Source organism: Vanacampus margaritifer, chromosome 1 (assembly GCF_051991255.1).
Source record: "Vanacampus margaritifer isolate UIUO_Vmar chromosome 1, RoL_Vmar_1.0, whole genome shotgun sequence".
NCBI classification, from domain to species: Eukaryota; Metazoa; Chordata; class Actinopteri; order Syngnathiformes; family Syngnathidae; genus Vanacampus; species Vanacampus margaritifer.
In genome coordinates this window covers 14849740-14866980 of record NC_135432.1, presented here as the reverse complement: position 1 = coordinate 14866980, position 17241 = coordinate 14849740, and the positions used below count along the sequence as shown (strand labels likewise).

Sequence of the window (17241 nt, the reverse complement as noted above, 5' to 3'; positions counted from 1 at the left end):
TTTAAGAGGACATAATTTGTGCCTATTTCATAGTGGTTTGAACACCATCATTACTTTTTTTGAGGGAATCCCTAATTGGACCATTCTAGTACAGTACTTTCAAACCTAATCTCACACAACACATAGGAACTAACACCAAATTTCCAAAATATTGTCCAAAGGCATTTTTTAAAGCGTGTATATACTACAATAACTGAGAGAGATAATTGTATTTTATTTTATAAAATATGCTGGTATTTCAAAGAGACAACATGGCAAATCTGCAAAAGTACCACATACTACAATAATTGTTTTTTAGAAAATATGTTTATTTTGCTGGTATTTCAAAGAGACAACATGGTGAATCGTAGCAAGGTTGCATACGTATCAAGGCTGACAAGATGGGACAGATATGTAAAATGTCTAATTGATCATATTGATCATGAATGCAAGGACAGAACATAAACTCTCGCACGCGACTCTGGTGTGCTCCATGTTTCTGTGTTGCTAAAATTTGGCTGGATCCAAATAAAGTCTTAAAAACTCTGAAAATAATGGATGCTTTGTTAGGAAAATACTTTGAAATATTAATCTACTTAAAAGTAATGTTGTCCATGAAAGGCTAATATTTGCACTCAATCATTTGCACACACCAAGTTTTTAGTCGCTATTCAAAGTATCAGAATTAGTGCAACTACTAGCTAGTCGATGCGACAAGTGTTAAAAACTGGATTCTACTCCCCCTTAAAGCCCCTGACGTAATTGGCTGTTCACTGGTCTATTAGCTCAATTCTAGACCCGTATTTACTTAGCACTGATTAGAGTAATGTTCCTGTTTAGGATTTTTTTTTTTTTGTTAACAAAAAGAAAGCCGCGATTCTGACGTGCCGACCTCTGGCACACCAGATGCAGCGCTCGCACCAGCCAAACTCACTCTGGAGACATTAGCAGAAGGGGAGGAGAACGCAGCCGTGTGTGTGTGTGTGTGTGTGTGTGTGGGAGGGGGGAGAACAACAAGGTGAGAAGGGGCGATACGCTTCGTCACCGTGGTAACAGAGTCACTCCCTCCAAGTAAGACATGAAGAGGCCAGGTGCTTCGTGTTCCGCCGAGCAGCCTCAAGAGGCTTCCCGCGGCGTCTCTATGAGATCCGGGAAAAGCGAGGAGGGCGAAGCGAGATAGATGAAAGAGACGACTGAATCTGTTTCACTTCAGGATGATGTGGTAGCCGTCATTTGAGTCGTCTGCAACGACAACCGTCGTGGTGAAAATAAGACAGGGAATGGGAGAAAATGTTGACAGATCATTCGGGCAAATACCTTTCATCGTGTCCAGAACGAAGCAAACTTCATCTTGGAAATTTTGAATCATCTAAGGGAGTGGAAGAAGGGAGGAAAATGTAACAAATGCAGAAGGGAAAGCAATTTACTAACGTGTAAGAGCAAGTTCATCAATGCATGCAGGCGGTTGACAAAGGAAAATAATGAATGCAAATGCTTCCAAATGCATACAGCGCCAATGCGCCATCTTCATCAACCATCATTCAGGATTTTGAATGAGAGCACACTGAGTGCAAATCAGTAGACGTCTACCGGCTAACCAACTTTCAAATCTACATGTCGAAGAAATGGAACCTTCCGGCTTTGGATTGCATGGTAAGGTAAGGCTAAGGTAGTCAAGGTCAAAGATGAAATGAGTTCATGTCTACTTTGAATCATAGCAGCCCCAAAACCATTGCTCTTTAAAAATACAAGACAGAAGATGACCAAAGATCAAATCTGTGCAACGTCAATCTCACCTCTTCATATATGAAATGATTTCATTCTATATTTACAAGGGGTGTGAATTGCCTATTACCTGGCGATTCGATCCGTATCACGATTCATAGGTCACGATTCGATACCGATGAATCCCGATACGAATCTATAAATTGATTATTGCGATTTTTTTAACCTCAAATTTACAAAACACTAATCAGCAAACTTGTGCATGTACACTGTAAGATTCGTATGAAAATGTATTTATTCATCTGAAAATTCAGGCTCATAACTGAGCCACTGCATTTAGCAAACAGCACTGAAATCAAATATTAAGGCTTAGTGTTCCAATAATATAACATTCTTCCATGCTTCTTCTTCTTCCATGTGTGAATCCTAACCCTAAGCAAGACGTTTTGTTGAATATTCCCATAAAAAAAATGGATGTTTAGAAATCAATTAGAGAATTGCGTGTTGTAATCCTTTTTTTCTAACACCCCTAATATCTACAATGCAACACAAGGTGGCCAAGGCAGTTGAGACCAAAGAGCAAATGTGAGTTTGTTGTCATCTCTGTAGTCTGATAATTCCATTTAATTACACGCCACATGGTGGAGGACAAATATCGATGAGTCGAAAAGCAAGAAGCCTACTTATCTTGCAGATCTGGCGCGAAGGTAGCTGAGGTAGATAAGTGACAAGATCAAATCTCTTTAGCAGACCTTCAAATGTTGAGGAATTCTTTATTATTATTATTATTATTATATACGCCTAAGCAAGAAACAATCATTTTGAACATTTGACACATGGTGGATGAGAGTTGAGATCCAGGAACTCACCTCATCACTGACTAACACGTGGATGCCAGTGGGACCCTGTTTAAAGATTTGGTTGATCTGTCGGGGTGAGATGTTGAAAAGCTGAGCAATCTTCTCGGTCAGCTCGGTAGCAGTCAGCTCCTCCAGGTAGATTGCGTGATATACTGCAAGCGGGGGAAAACAAAATGGCGGCCGTCAATACTTCGGAACAGCAGAAATGATCGTTGTGTCTAGAGATTGGAATGTGTAATTTGGTCTGTACTTTGTGTACATTAACAACAGAAGAGATTCCCTAACGACATCAAATAGTTATCCCTTTATCTCACGGATGAAGGGGGTGGGAGGTGTGTGTCTGTGTGTGTGGGGGGGGGCACACCTGTCTTACCTATGCCATTAACTCATTCACTGCCATAAATTCATTTTAAAAAAAGATCATCAAAAATTAGGCAATTACATTTTTTTATCGCAATTAATCGCATGACTTCACTAGTTAACTCACGATTAATCACAAATGTTATGTCTGTTCTAAATGCTCAATAAAAAATTGTAGGTTTTCATACTCTTGTTAACAAAAGTGGAAAAAATTTGAACTAATAGAAATAGTTCAAATGATTTTTTGACGTTTTATAGCCGTCAATGGCAGTGAATGAATAATAATAATTAAAAAAAAAAGATTATAAAAAATTCGGGGCGTAAGGTGATTAACATTTTTAATCGTAATTAATCGCATGACTTCACTAGTTAACTCACGATTAATCACAAATGTTATATCTGTTCTAAATGTACAATAACAAGAATCTGGGTTTTCATAATCTTGTTAACAACAGCGAAAAAATAAGCTAAGCTAATAGAAATTGTTCAAATTAATTTTTGACGTTTATAGCCGTCAATGGCAGGGAATGAGTTAATGCTCTATTAAGGGAATTGTTGAAATGTCAGTCCTAAGAATACAAAATTTATTGTGGAAATAGTTGATATATTGAAGAATGCTGTTTGATTTAACAAAAGATAAAAATAATAATAAACTAAATAATAATCATAGTAAATGATCAATTCATCGTCTCGTAAAACTTCCATTTAAAGATGTAACATTCTTACTGTACTTTCCTTTCTTTTCTTTTTCTTTACAGAAAGCGACAATATAATATGCACTGACTAAAGAAAGTGTTGTTTGCCGCATCTCCGTTCTCATGTTTGGTCTGTTGATCGCGTGCCTGCTGCGACTCCTGGCACACGTAGATGGTTAATCTCGGACGGACCACCCTGCCCACAACACATGCAGCAGAATCGTTCATTTTTCACTTACTCCCATTCTCCGTTGACCAATCAACAAACTGCAAGGTGTCGACATGCACTCACCGCCCTTTTAGTGCATTGAATAGTCGGATGCCGTCTGCTGGGCCGCAGATCTGAATGACATCCTCCCTGGTCAGCTTCAACAGATCTGCTCCTGGGCATCACAGATAAAAAAACGTAAACAACAACAACATGATGGAATTTGAAGAGTGCTTGTTGACTATTTGGACAGATTTGGACCATTTTGAGACAAGTTGCTTTATGTATAATTCTTGCTGCGATCTCAAGCAAGGATTGCCTTTTTACCTGAGAAGTTGGTGAAGAGACGGGAGAAGGGCGAGAAGCGGTTGCGGAGAAGCCACTGTTGTGCATCTTGTGGCGTCGCCGCAGGTAACAAATTCTTAAGAGGGAAATAAGAGTCGCTTTATTTATAGAGAATATTTCATACACAAGGTAGCGCAACATAATAAAATAATATTTTTTTTAAAAAGTCGCTTACTAATTGAAAAGCATTTACACTTGGTGGCTAACTTCACGTCTATTGGCAGGTTAATCCATTTGCGTGCTGCATAACAAATACATGCTGCCTCACCATGTTTGCTTTTAACTCTTTGACTGCCATGGTCGTTAAAAGACGTCAAGTAAAAACCTACGGAGGGCCGCCAATGACGTTAAAAGACGTCATCCAATTTTTTTTATTTTCATTTTTTGAAACGGGTGGAGGAAAGCCTTGGCCAGCTGTGGTGAAAGTTTCAAGCAGATCTAGTTAGCCTAATGACTATTTTTGACCCCTAGATGGCAGCAATGACTCTCTTTTGACAAGATTGGGTAGGCGTCAGTAGAAGACGTGAGGCGGAGCTAGAGGGGACAATGGCTGGGGAAGGGAAGAGAACATGGCGACCGGTTGCAAGCAGCTCACGGTCGAGCAGTTTTTTTCAAAGACGAAAAGCATCGTCCAACGCTAAAGAGCACATTGATGACGACAATGATCATCATCGATGATGATGATGGTGACTCCGAGCTTGGAAGCATTGACGCGGCAGTAGAAGACGTGAGGCGGAGCTCGATGGCTGAAGAAGCAAACAATGGCGACCGCAAGCAGCTCACACTTGGGAATTTTTTTCAAAGACGAAAGACATCGACCAACGCTAAAGAGCACATTGATATCGATGATGATGATGGTGACTCCGAGGTTGACGCTGAAGTTGCAAGCGTTGATGCGGCGGAGCACAACCGAGCACGCTCAGGCGGACGTTCAATCGGACGACGAAGAGTGCCCCGAGTCCAATGCATATTCATCGGAGGAGTGGGTACAGTCTGCTACTTGCTATTCCCCGGAAAAAAAGGCCGGCAAGAAAGTGTAACGTCTGCACGCGAAAGGAGCCATCGCAGTAAAACGAATCTGTTGTGCAAATCCTGCTCCGTCTCCTTGCACGCATGGGAGCGTTACAAAAAGAAAAACTGTATTTGAAACATCCACATAATTGTAAATAGTATCACAGTTGCACACATTTGTAAATAGTTTGCGAAATTGTTTTGTCAAATTGTTACACTGTTGAATGGAAATAAACGTATTTTGCAACCAAAAAACACTTTTTCATTGTTGGTGATAGCGTTTTACATAAGTAAAGCACTATTTAGGTGTTTGTGGCATCATTCATGGACAAAAAGAAGTGTAGAATTCACTAGAGTGCATGAAATAACATCGTTTCACAAAAAGCTTGTTTGCTCCGCTTTTTGTTTCAAAACAGAGCATTTCGGTGAAAGTAACCATTTTCTATTGTTGATTACTGAAGAACGGAATAAGGTAGAAACAAACTTTTTTTTCTGATGAAAGATGAGAGTTCAATCTTTCATTTGGTAGTATGTGTGTTTCCATAGTCCAAACACAACATTTTCTGTGGACCTTGAAAGATCAGTCAAAATGCTTAAATCGGCTGGCACTGGCGACATCCCGTTTCTGAAAACGTCTGGCAGTCAAAGAGTTAACTATGGGTTCCACTAATTGACCGAGTCTACAGACCTCAGAGCTTTAATAGGTGGTTATATACTATTAGCATTTTTCATCTTCAACTCATTTGCTTCCAAAAACGTATAAGTGTTATTTTAAATGTTTTACACGTCCCAAAGACATATTTATACGTTTAAAAAAAATAAAAATAAAATTATATATATACATATATATATATATTTTATTTTTTTTAGAGCATAGAGCCAGAGCTTTGATGCAGCCTCTCAACTGCAAACGGTTGAAGAAACGGTAGTTGTTATACAAACGGCCAGGAGGTGGCAGCAGAGCAAAAGAGATCAACCAGGGCCATGTTGAAAAAAATATTTTACTACATTTCTAAATAGATTTGTGAATAATGTTGAAACTTATTCTATATTCTAATGCCTATTGCTGCAAAACAGAAACAGATACAAATATACCTTTTTTCCCCTGATGAAAGAAGAGACTTTAATCTTTCTTTTGGTAGGTTCCATGTTGTTATAGCAATAGAACACAATATTCTGTGGGTCTTAAAAATCAGTCAAAATCCAGTAAAACAGCCGGGAGTGAAGGGGTTTGTTTCTGTGAAAATGGCTGGGAATGAATAAGTTAATAAAATCAGGGTCTACATCATTTGGCAATTTAGACCAGCAACAGAATAAGTAGAAGTACCTTTTTTTTTTTTATTACCACCAGAGAGGTTACTTACCGTGTGTCGCCTTATGGGCAGTAATAACTTAAATCACTTAAATTTATATTTTGTCGAGGTTATTTATTCTTTCATTGTATATGTATGCTGCATACCGTCTAAAAACTCTTATTCATATAATTGATCACATTGATTTGTATTGTCATAATAGTATTTTTTTTCATGTTATCCAATATTATACTTGATCCAAATTCCTGCACCTTTCTGTATGTGCTACATTTCTAAAATTTATTTCTTACACATATCAAAGTGATGTGTAGTTGTGCTTATCTTAACTCATTCACTGCCATTGACGGCTATAAACGTCAAAAATTCATTTGAACTATTTCTATTAGTTTAACTTTTTCTTTTCACTTTTGTTAACAAGAGTATAAAAACCTATATAAAAAACGTATTGTACATTTAAAACAGATATAAAATTTGTAATTAATCGTGAGTTACTAGTGAAGTCATGCGATTAATTACGATTAAAAAATGTAACCGCCTGATGCCCTGAATTTTTAATAATCTTTTCTTTTCTTATTTTTTTAATTAATTCACTGCCATTGACGGCTATAAACGTCAAAAATTCATTTAACAATTTCTATTAGTTTAACATTTTTTTCCACTTTTGTTAACAAGAGTATGAAAACTTTTTTTTGTACATTTAGAACAGACATAAAATTTGTGATTAATCGTGAGTTAACTAGTGAAGTCATGCGATTAATTACGCTTAAAAATGTTAATAATTTTTAATAAGCTTTTTTTTATTTTTATGGATTTATGGCAGTGAATGAGTTTTAATGATGTCATAACGACGCGTATTTTTATACTGGCAATGCTGTAACGTCGCTTGTACTTACATCAGCTACTTGAACTTGAACTTGAACAGGCTCAGGCTGGTGGTTTGGTGATCCGTTTCTAAAAAGAATGAAAAATGGAATGAGTGCGCTAGCAAGCAGGGAGGAGCCCCGAGCACAAGATGGCGTCAAGAAGGCTTGTTACCCTTCTGCAACTGGGAAGCTGTTCTGCGTGCTGTTGAAACCCGGCGATGGAGAGTTGTTGACGTAGGTGACCTCGGGCCAGGGGGAACACTGTCAAGAGTCCAAAGGTTAATGCATCAAGTGGGCCTGTTGTGCATTGTGCTGCCAAGGTTGCTGGTCCCAAAGAACAAGGAAGGTCAAGGAGCCCATTAGGAGTTCTTCCGATTTAGATTTACTGTTCAGAAATGATTTGACAAGAGTGTTATTTTAATGGTCCAGTGAGTGCATTTTGGAAATACACAGAGCAATTACTGATATCATTTTGGCCATTACATTTGATAAGGACACATTTCTCTACAGCTCTAAATAAAGCTTTGATTTTTTTTCAGGAACATAAAAGGTGGTTATTAACTCATTCACTGCCATTGATGGCTTTAGACGTCAAAAATTCATTTTAACTATTTCTATTAGGTTTTTTTTTGTATTTTTTTCCACTTTTGTTAACAAGAGTATGAAAAAAATATTGTACATTTAGACCAGATATAAAATTTGTGATTATTTGTGAGTTAATTATTGAAGTAATGTGATTAATTCAAATTAAAAAAAATAAACGCCTGACAACCTAATTTCTAATAATATTTTCTTTTTTTAAATAATCTTTTTTCAAAAACCAAATTTTTAATAATATTTTCTTTTTGTTTTTAAAATAATCTTTAAAAAAAAGATTATTAAAATTAGGGCGTCAGGCGATAAAATTTTCTAGGTCAAGTTTTTTCCCCTAGGTTTTCATACACTTGTTAACAAAAGTGGAAAAAACTAATAGAAGTAGTTAAAATGAATTTTCGACGTCTATAGCTGTCAATGGCAGTGAATGAATTAAAAAAAGAAGAAGAAAAGATTATTAAAATTTGGGGGCGTCAGGTGATTAAAATTTAAATCGTAATTAATCGCATTACTTCAATAGTTAACTCACGATTAATCACAGTGTAGGATGTTAAGATGCTTCTCTGTAAAGTGCCACGAGTAGCGCGCTAATTAGCATTAGCGAGTCAGACTGGAGTATATCATGACAATTCTTTGCATATTTATAAATCGAAGCAGAAATTTGTCAATCAAATAATTTTTTAATCTAAAATCGTTCTTAATCCATAATCGATTCTGAATCGAATCGCAGACCCAAAAATCGGAATCGAATCGCGAGGCATTCAGATTCCCAGCCCTAGTTCTTAATACACCAACCTCTGTGAGGATTGTAGTTTCATACGATTGCTGATATTTCTCCTTCTCCTGTGGTGCCCTCTTCTCCATCTTCTCCCTGTCCGTCTTCTGCTTTCTGTCCGCGCCTTTCGGCTGGAAGACACGACGCGGGGTCACTGACCTGACAGCAACCACCACATACACCAGCAAATGTGACTTTTGACTTGTCAGGGCTCTCCTCATTCCGCTCACTTTGAAAACTTTGACCTGGCAGGAAGCGGAGTGGAGGTGCTCGGTGTACTCGCTGCTCTCGTTCTCTTTGAACGTGTCGATCTGGATGCGGAAGGGAACCCCTTTTTCCCCGCCGTGCTTGCGCATGGTAAACTCTGTGCTGATGCAGTGAACCTAAACCATACAGACGATAGAATTGGATGCAGAATCGATTCAGAGGCATTAAAAAAATCTATTTTTAAAATTTGTTGTCGGCTGCATATTGCACTTTCGAGTACTGTATTATAATACAGGTTACGCTAAATCAGATTGATCCGTTTAAATATGTTTTTGTAAATGTACTGTGAGAAACTTGACATTTGTTACAGCAAATGTTGTCATTGGCACTTTTTGAAATTTGTGTCGACGCAATTGTAAACCAGGTTGCCTGGCCACTCTGATAAAAGTCAGTGTGAAAGATAAATCCTTGCTCTTCCGTGAGTTCTGCAATTGTTTTATAAAAGGTACCAGTGTTTGACATGGACAAAACCAATGTAGTGATGCATCGGAATTGGAATTGAATCGAATCGCGGGCCTCTTAATCGGAATCGAATCCCACTGCTAACTGACATACATACACCAGGAATCTCTAGATTTTAACAAAACATTGTGACTGTTTCGTCCGCTGCATACCAAACAATGCGGCCAATTGTCAAGAACCAATTAAATGATTGCGCACTTCACATCTGCTAAAACTTTCTACTGGTTAGAGGTGTTAGGAAAAATCGATTTGGCAATATATCGCGATATTACAGCGCGCAATTATCGAATCAATTCGATATGCGGCCGAATCGATTTTTAAACATACATTTTTTAATGGGAATATTCAACAAAACGTCTTACTTAGGGTAAGGATTCACACATTTAGCATGGAAGAATGTTATATTAATGGAACATTAAGCCATAATATTTGATTTCAGTGCTATTCAAACATTACACCGACTGCAACCTGTTTGTTAAATGCAGTGGCTCAGTTATAAGCCTAAATTTTCAGATAAATAAATACATTTTCATACAAATCTTACAGTGTACAAGTTTACTGATTAGTATTTTCTAAATTTGAGTAAAAAAATAAAATAAAATCGCAATAATCAATTTATAGATTCATATCGGGATTAATCGGTATCGAATTGAATTGTGACCTATGAATCGTGATACGAATGGAATCGCCAGGTACCAAACAATTCACACCCCCTACTACTGGGTAATAAAGGACAGTGTGGATTTTTGGAGGGGGAATTGGCAATGATCGATCGCCCCATTCACTGATTACTTTCTGTGAAACTTTCTCGTTATAGTTGAGTTCGGTGGGATTTGATACGGTCGCTCTGTGAGCAGATAAAAACAAGACCAACTTTAGCAGTCATGTTGTTTTTTAATAAATTAATTTTTCAATTAATCTATTTTTCTTATTGTATTTTATATTTTATTGACCGTTTTTTTTTTATATAGCTGGTTTTACTAGATTTTATTTATATCTCAATGTACAGCACTTTGGAAACGTTTGTTTATAAAAATGTGCTATAGAAATAAAGTGGATTGGATTTAATTGGATTTTGAGTTGGGTGTCATTAAAAATCAACAAGGTTCCTGCATCTATCGAGGTCAAAAATCCCTTGAATTTTTTTAATGTTTTCGTAAAAGAACTCATGATTTACTGATTTGACCTGAATAATATCAGCAAACGTGCACAATGACATCAAGAGGAAGTCAGTCAGGAGGATGAAGCTACCTGGATAAAAACGGAGGTTCTTTTTGACGGTTCCCAGAGGAACTCCACAGTGTTAAGCTGAGTAGGGTTAGCCCGTGGGTCGATAATGCCGACTGACATGGGGATATCTGCAAAAGATCAATGCACAACAGGTTGGTAACAAGAAGCAAGGCAATACTGTAGCCACTGCTGTTGCAAATGCTGGCTGGTGAAAATACATTCTATCAATGTCCGGGTTTTCTGTCTTACTGGCTTAAAGCTTTTGTTGTTCTTTTTTCTTTTTTTTTTTTACTTTAATTACGATTTTAAAAAAAAATCACACGACACCTCTAATTTTAAATAATCTTTTTTTTTTTTAAATAAATAAAATAATTGTAATTATTTTTTTCCCAATTTTTAATTTTTTTTTTTTTTTTAAAGAAAAGATTTAGAATTAGGGTGTCAGGCGATTACCATTTTTAATCGTAATTAATTGTTTAAGTTAACTCACGATTAATCCAAAATTTTAGATCTGTTCTAATAAAATAAAAAAAATTCTAGGTTTTCATATTCTTGTTAACAAAAGTGGGACTAATAGAAATGAATTTTTGACGTCAATAGCCGTCAATGGCAGTGAATGAGTTAATTGTGAGTTAACTCGTGAAGTCATGTGATTAACTCTTTGACTGCCAAAAACGTTAAATGACGTTTAGTAAAAACCTACGGAGGGCCGCCAAGGACGTTAAAAGACGTTCTCCAATTTATTTATTTTTTTGGGGGGGGGGAAACGGGTGGAGGAAAGCCTTGCCCAGCTGTGGTGAAAGTTTCAAGCAGATCTAGTTAGCCTAATGACTATTTTTGGCCCCTAGATGGCAGCAATGACTCTCTTTTGACAAGATTGGGTAGACGTCAAAGAAAGAAACAAACTTTTTTTTTCTGATGAAAGATGAGAGTTCAATCTTTCATTTGGTAGTATGTGTGTTTCCATAGTCCAAACACAACATTTTCTGTGGACCTTGAAAGATCAGTCAAAATGCTTAAATCGGCTGGCACTGGCGACATCCCGTTTCTGAAAACGTCTGGCAGTCAAAGAGTTAATCAAAATTTTTATATCTGTTCTAAATGTACCCCCAAAAAATCTAGGTTTTCATACTCTTGTTAACAAAAGTGGAAAAAAATGTTAAACTAATTAAAATAGTTCAAATGAATTTATGACATCTATAGCTGTCAATGGCAGTGAATGAGTTCAAATGCTCAAGATTTTTCCTAAACGTAATCAACGATTTGTTCCAATAACATTACTGTCATTAAATAAACGAGCGCAATCTGGAACAACAACAGTCATGGAACGGCCCATCTCAGGCACTCACCCAAGTCCAGAATGCGATCTCCGGGCCTGTTCCAGCGCCAGCCCTCCAGCTGCTGGTGCTCTGTGTACTGAAGGCGGCGGTCGTGGAACACCACGCGAATGATGCTCTGCGTATTAGACACATTTGCATATTACAGAGATTTCTGGTATTGTTACTGAAAAGATGGGAACAATCAAGGGGAAAAGAAATGAATCGATTATGGGAAAGTATTTTGATTTGTCCAGCAATAACATAATACATTTTTTCACCAATAACAAAAATGTCGTGCACAAACATTTGGTTTACAGGCACCTGATAACGCACCTTAACCATTTTACCAGAGATTTCCGGAAGTTCACCAATTTTTCGATTATCAAGCATGATAATTTCATACGGCTGCCCTGAAATGACAAGTGCACAGGAAATAACACACATGGTTAACGTAGAAAACCATTGCACTTTTTCATCTTAACTAATACAGTGGCACATTCCAAATTACTCTACTTTCAATACATTCCCAAAGAAGATTATTGCGTTAATAGAGGTGTGTCAAAAAATCGATTCTCATAAGAATTGCGATTCTCATTTAGTTTGATTCAGAATTGATTTTAAAGGTCCCAAAATCGATTTTATTTAAATTACTTTATACTGTATTGCCCTTGTTTGTGTGTGCCTTTATTGGGAGCACTGTTCATGTTGTACCCGATTTGGCCACTTAGGGGCAGTGTGGTTCCGCTCGTTCTGATACACTGTTAAGTTGTAGCCACATAGAAGCAAAAAGTCATGATCAAGTTATTCCAATAAAAGTTGTGTTTTTTTTTGCAGTGTGCGATGTTAAGATTCTTCTCTGCATACATTCCTGAAGCGTTTTGGATGAATAGTCGTTCTTTTGAGTGATAAAAGTGCCACGAGGAGCGCGCTAATTAGCATTAGCGAGTCAGACTGGAGTAGATCATGACAATTTTTTGCATATCAATAAATTGAAGCAGAAATCATTGTCAATCAAATATTTTTTTTTAATATCTAAAATCGTTCTGAATCGATAATCGATTCTGAATCGAATCGCAGGCCCAAAAATCGGAATCGAATCGCGAGGCATTCAGATTCCCAGCCCTAAAGATTATACAAAGGGGATTAATTTGTTCCAGCGTAAAACTGAAATGAAGACTACTCACTTTGTAAAGACCCGACAAATTGCTAATCATTAGTAGATGTCAAACCAAAACTGATTTGAATGAGAAAATTGGTTTACGATTTAAACGATGTGAGTACATCGGTAAACAAAATAATGAATCAGTTATAACCAGTATAAATCGTTTTGATGTCGCTTATGATTTGATGTTTCTTTCAATTTAATAACTCCTAACTCACTTAACAAGCGGGTGTACGCTTGGAGATCCTTTACATGTTGCTACATATTAATACACATGACAAAAGCTACAAATAAACTTCTTCTGTAGTTTTTGAAAAATTCTTGGAAGGAAAAGCCACATTTACAGTAATGACAAGTTAATTCATCTTGTCAACTGATTAATTATCACATTTCAACAAGAAACCCATTGCATCATCGTACCATCTCGAACTGAGCCGTACCTTATTGAATCAAATTGTAATTCCACTGAATCAAACCAAAGCCAAGTTCCACTTTGAGAAACATTAGCCCTGAGCTCATCTCACACGATTTTGTCAAGTTTTGTCACCGTGATCTAACATATGAAGTATCATGTCTGGCATCTATGTGCTGACCTTGATTGAGGTAGGTGAGTGTTTCATCATGCAGTTTAACAGCTGGCGAGGTAGCAGCACACAGAACATACTGGAAGGGAAGAATCTTGTTGTCGCTGTCCGGGGGCAAGTTGGACTCCTCCTGTTTGAAGATGGGCAGGGCAAGTACGTCGCTGAAAGGTCAGACAAACACAGAACAACTGTTAGTACATTTATAGACGTGCAACGAACGAACGTGTGTGACTTTGTATTCCCTTTGGGACATTCCCTGCTGCGGTTGATTAATCATAATCAAGGCAACGCTAGCAAATACCAAAGTATCCACGCTGAATCTCGTTTCTCTTCTCAACGCAGCTATTTACAGTGCAAAGCCGAGCGGAGGACATTACTTTGAGAAACATTATTATTTATTTATTCTCGCTTTTCCCACATTCCCATAACATGCATGTTAAGGTTATTGATGACTTAATTGTTGTGAATATGGATCCTAGCTTTTTTTTTTTTGAACGGCCTGATCTGTGCTGGTGTGACACCATTCGTTTGTGGTTGGCAGATGATGAAAACTAGTTGCAGAACCACACGCAAGCCGCAACGGAACTGAACGTTCAGTGCCGTTCTGTCGCCTTGCTCGGTGCGTGGCTGGCTTTAAGGACACATCCCTTGACAACTTAAAATTCACAAATGTGCCATGTGAAAAGGGGGAAAATGCAAATTTGTTGGCAAATATAAACACAAGGTTTTAGACTGAAGTTACGATTGCATAATTAACGGGTTTAAAAATCAGTGTCGGTGTTGGTTGAAACGGCTTCAGTACCTCATGCTGTACGCCCCAGCACCCAGCTCCTGACCGATGCCCGACAGGCTGGCATCAAAGTCCTGGACCAGTCCGGACTCAATCACTTCGTCGGAGAGCGGCAACTTCAGAGCCCAGGCCATGATGAGTGTGTGCAGCTCTCAATGGGGTTCGGTTCTGATAACACCCTCAATCAAGTTTCAACCTTCGGTGAAGATAACGGAGTTCAACTTCCACATGACTGTCATAATTTTTTTTATCTAAATTGCGAGAATAGGTCATAATGACGCGCCAGAAAAGTTCTAACGGTAACATTAGCGGTGTATTGAACTTTCACGCAGCTATCAAATGATGCATCACACAACATTGTTAGCCACACTATTAATACTTTTTCATTTAGACAGCGGTGACACTTAAAAGCGCACAGGTTACCTTACGGCGAAGCGGAGCGTAGCTGCTTGTTAATAGTGCGAGGTTGCCATCATGCCATCATGCCGTCGCTCCAGTACTAAAATAAACATGTCGAGCTAGTCACGCCAACCACAGCTAGCCACCACGATCCCAACAATTTGCGCGTCCGAGCTTCGGCACATGAGCTTTCACGACAACATAATATAAATCACAATACGCATTTCTTTAACTCAGAATGAGCCAAAATAGGCCATAAAATAAATATCGAACTATATGTTCCTTTTGTTTATTTATTTAGCTTAGGAAACGGAGCTGCCGTAATTTTCGTGCATGGCTCTTCTTCATGTTATTTTTTTCCAATGCACAATACTGCCACCTACCGCCCAGCAAATATTACATCGTTCGACAGGAACGTTCCTCTGTGGGGTTTGCACGTTTTGTCCATTTGCTTGGTTTTACTCCGGCTTTTTTTGCCACGTTCTTAAAACATGCATGTTAGGTTCACTGAATGCTCTAAATTTAGGGACAAATATAAGTTTGAATTATTGATTGCTTACATGTATTTTTAATCAGTGAATTTACTTGATCAGAATTACATTCAGATTTTTGGCGGGGTACTTTCCCCCAAAATTGTTTAATTGTAATTTAGTTCATTAAATATTTTGTCAGTACAATTATTGTAAATAATAAAAATATATATTTTTTAAATTACACATATTTAACATTAATTATACATATTGTAATCACATTGAAAATTAACATCCATTGTTCCATTATTGATTAATATTTTACATAATCATTATAACATTTTTTTTAACTACATCTATGAAAGACCTGGCCCATCTATTTGTTTTAAAAGCCAAATGTGGCCCTTGAGAAAAAAGAAAGAAGCTTTTTTTTTACTCCTGCTCCGGTACCAAATCGATCAAAAATAAAAGCAAATTTTTGCCACAATGTATGATCACACAACGGCAATCATTAATTAGTAAATACAGTTTATTTACATTTTACAAAAAAACTAACAATTTAATTTCCCCTCATTTCTTGCAAAGGCTTGACTTTCCAGTCAAACAAGATAGTTATAGATACCATATTTCTCCAAATTAGTTTATTTTATATATACTGTATATAAAACTTAGTTTAATATTATTTAACAATATTTCATCTCTACCTTCTCCATAAAGCACAGAGCAAGCAAAAACTTAATTATTGTCTAATAGATGCATGATTGATTATTTGATTGCCTTTTCAGGATACAAAAAAATCAACAAATTTACTAATTGTATGGCATCATTTTAATCATCTTATCTACCATGATGCATATTTATTCTGCATAACTGTAGCTGTTCTGTGGTATAAATGTAATATTAAGAGTGTTGCTACATTTCGATATCGAGACAGTAAAACTCAAATTCATATACATACAGTAATCCCACCAACATGGCTGTAACTTTCATAGTACAAAACAATTCGTTAACATTTTTTTACCTCTTCAGGCGTCGATAAAGTGCAAAGAATTAAAGGTTAAAAATGACTGACATATATATATATATATATATATATATATATATATAAATAAATATAAATCATACAGCACATACAACACACTCACTCAAGTCAATACACATAACTCATATGTAATTACATCCATTTGGATTTATACTAGACCCATTAAATTGATCTGAAATATTTTGTAGGGCGTTTAATTATTACTATTATAACGAAGTACCTTTTTATGAAACAAAATAATTCATCTGACTAGAGATGAAGAGCAAGATTTGTTATCATAAAACAAAGACAGCGAAGGCACAAAAACAGCAATACATTGTGACAAAATCGTACAGGTTAATGACAAAATTTGACAAACTGTATTAAAAAAAACCACTATGTTTGCATTAATGGCCTTATATGGAAAACCATCAAATTAATTTAGACTTTAAGACTTGTATCAACTTCAAACATCAACAAATAGTATGAAAGTGTGTGTGTGTGTGTGTATGTGTATATATATATATATATATATATATATATATATATATATATATATATATAATGATTATCAAGAAATAGCAAACAGATGATTGTCTCTGACCTTTTGCAGGATTGTGTTGTGGCTGCATAGACAAGCAGCAAATAGAATTGTCCATTATGGCAATAAACTTGATACAGTGGAACCTCTAAAGTCACTTCGATTTGAAGCAATTTCGGCCATGCCAGGGTCAAACTGTCACATTGAAATAACAGTATCGTAATTTTAAAAAGAACAGTTAAACACTCATAACTGTCACAAAATTGTA

The 17241-nt window shown here is 36.8% G+C and overlaps 2 protein-coding genes across 3 annotated transcripts in view; both read right to left on the bottom strand.

Moving 5' to 3' along the window:
• Positions 1-293: 293 nt before the first annotated feature.
• On the bottom strand, positions 294-15314 carry tfcp2 (transcription factor CP2). The gene is made up of 16 exons (XM_077542562.1): positions 14966-15314; positions 14555-14738; positions 13762-13913; positions 12340-12416; positions 12037-12142; positions 10709-10815; positions 8959-9111; positions 8749-8859; positions 7532-7620; positions 7390-7447; positions 4155-4248; positions 3912-4002; positions 3709-3815; positions 2574-2716; positions 1297-1348; positions 294-1221 (listed from the first exon to the last, which is right to left on the bottom strand). The coding sequence occupies exons 2-16, from the start codon at positions 14674-14676 to the stop codon at positions 1184-1186; spliced, it is 1500 nt and encodes a 499-aa protein (XP_077398688.1). The 5' UTR covers positions 14677-14738; positions 14966-15314; the 3' UTR covers positions 294-1183.
• Positions 15315-16631: 1317 nt separating this feature from the next.
• The window catches only part of pou6f1 (POU class 6 homeobox 1), a 17351-nt gene continuing 16741 nt past the window's right edge, over positions 16632-17241 (bottom strand). For both annotated transcript variants that reach the window (XM_077575780.1, XM_077575771.1), the window contains one exon: positions 16632-17241. This exon is cut by the window's right edge and continues 815 nt beyond it. The gene's annotated coding sequence lies outside the window, so the exon portion shown is untranslated.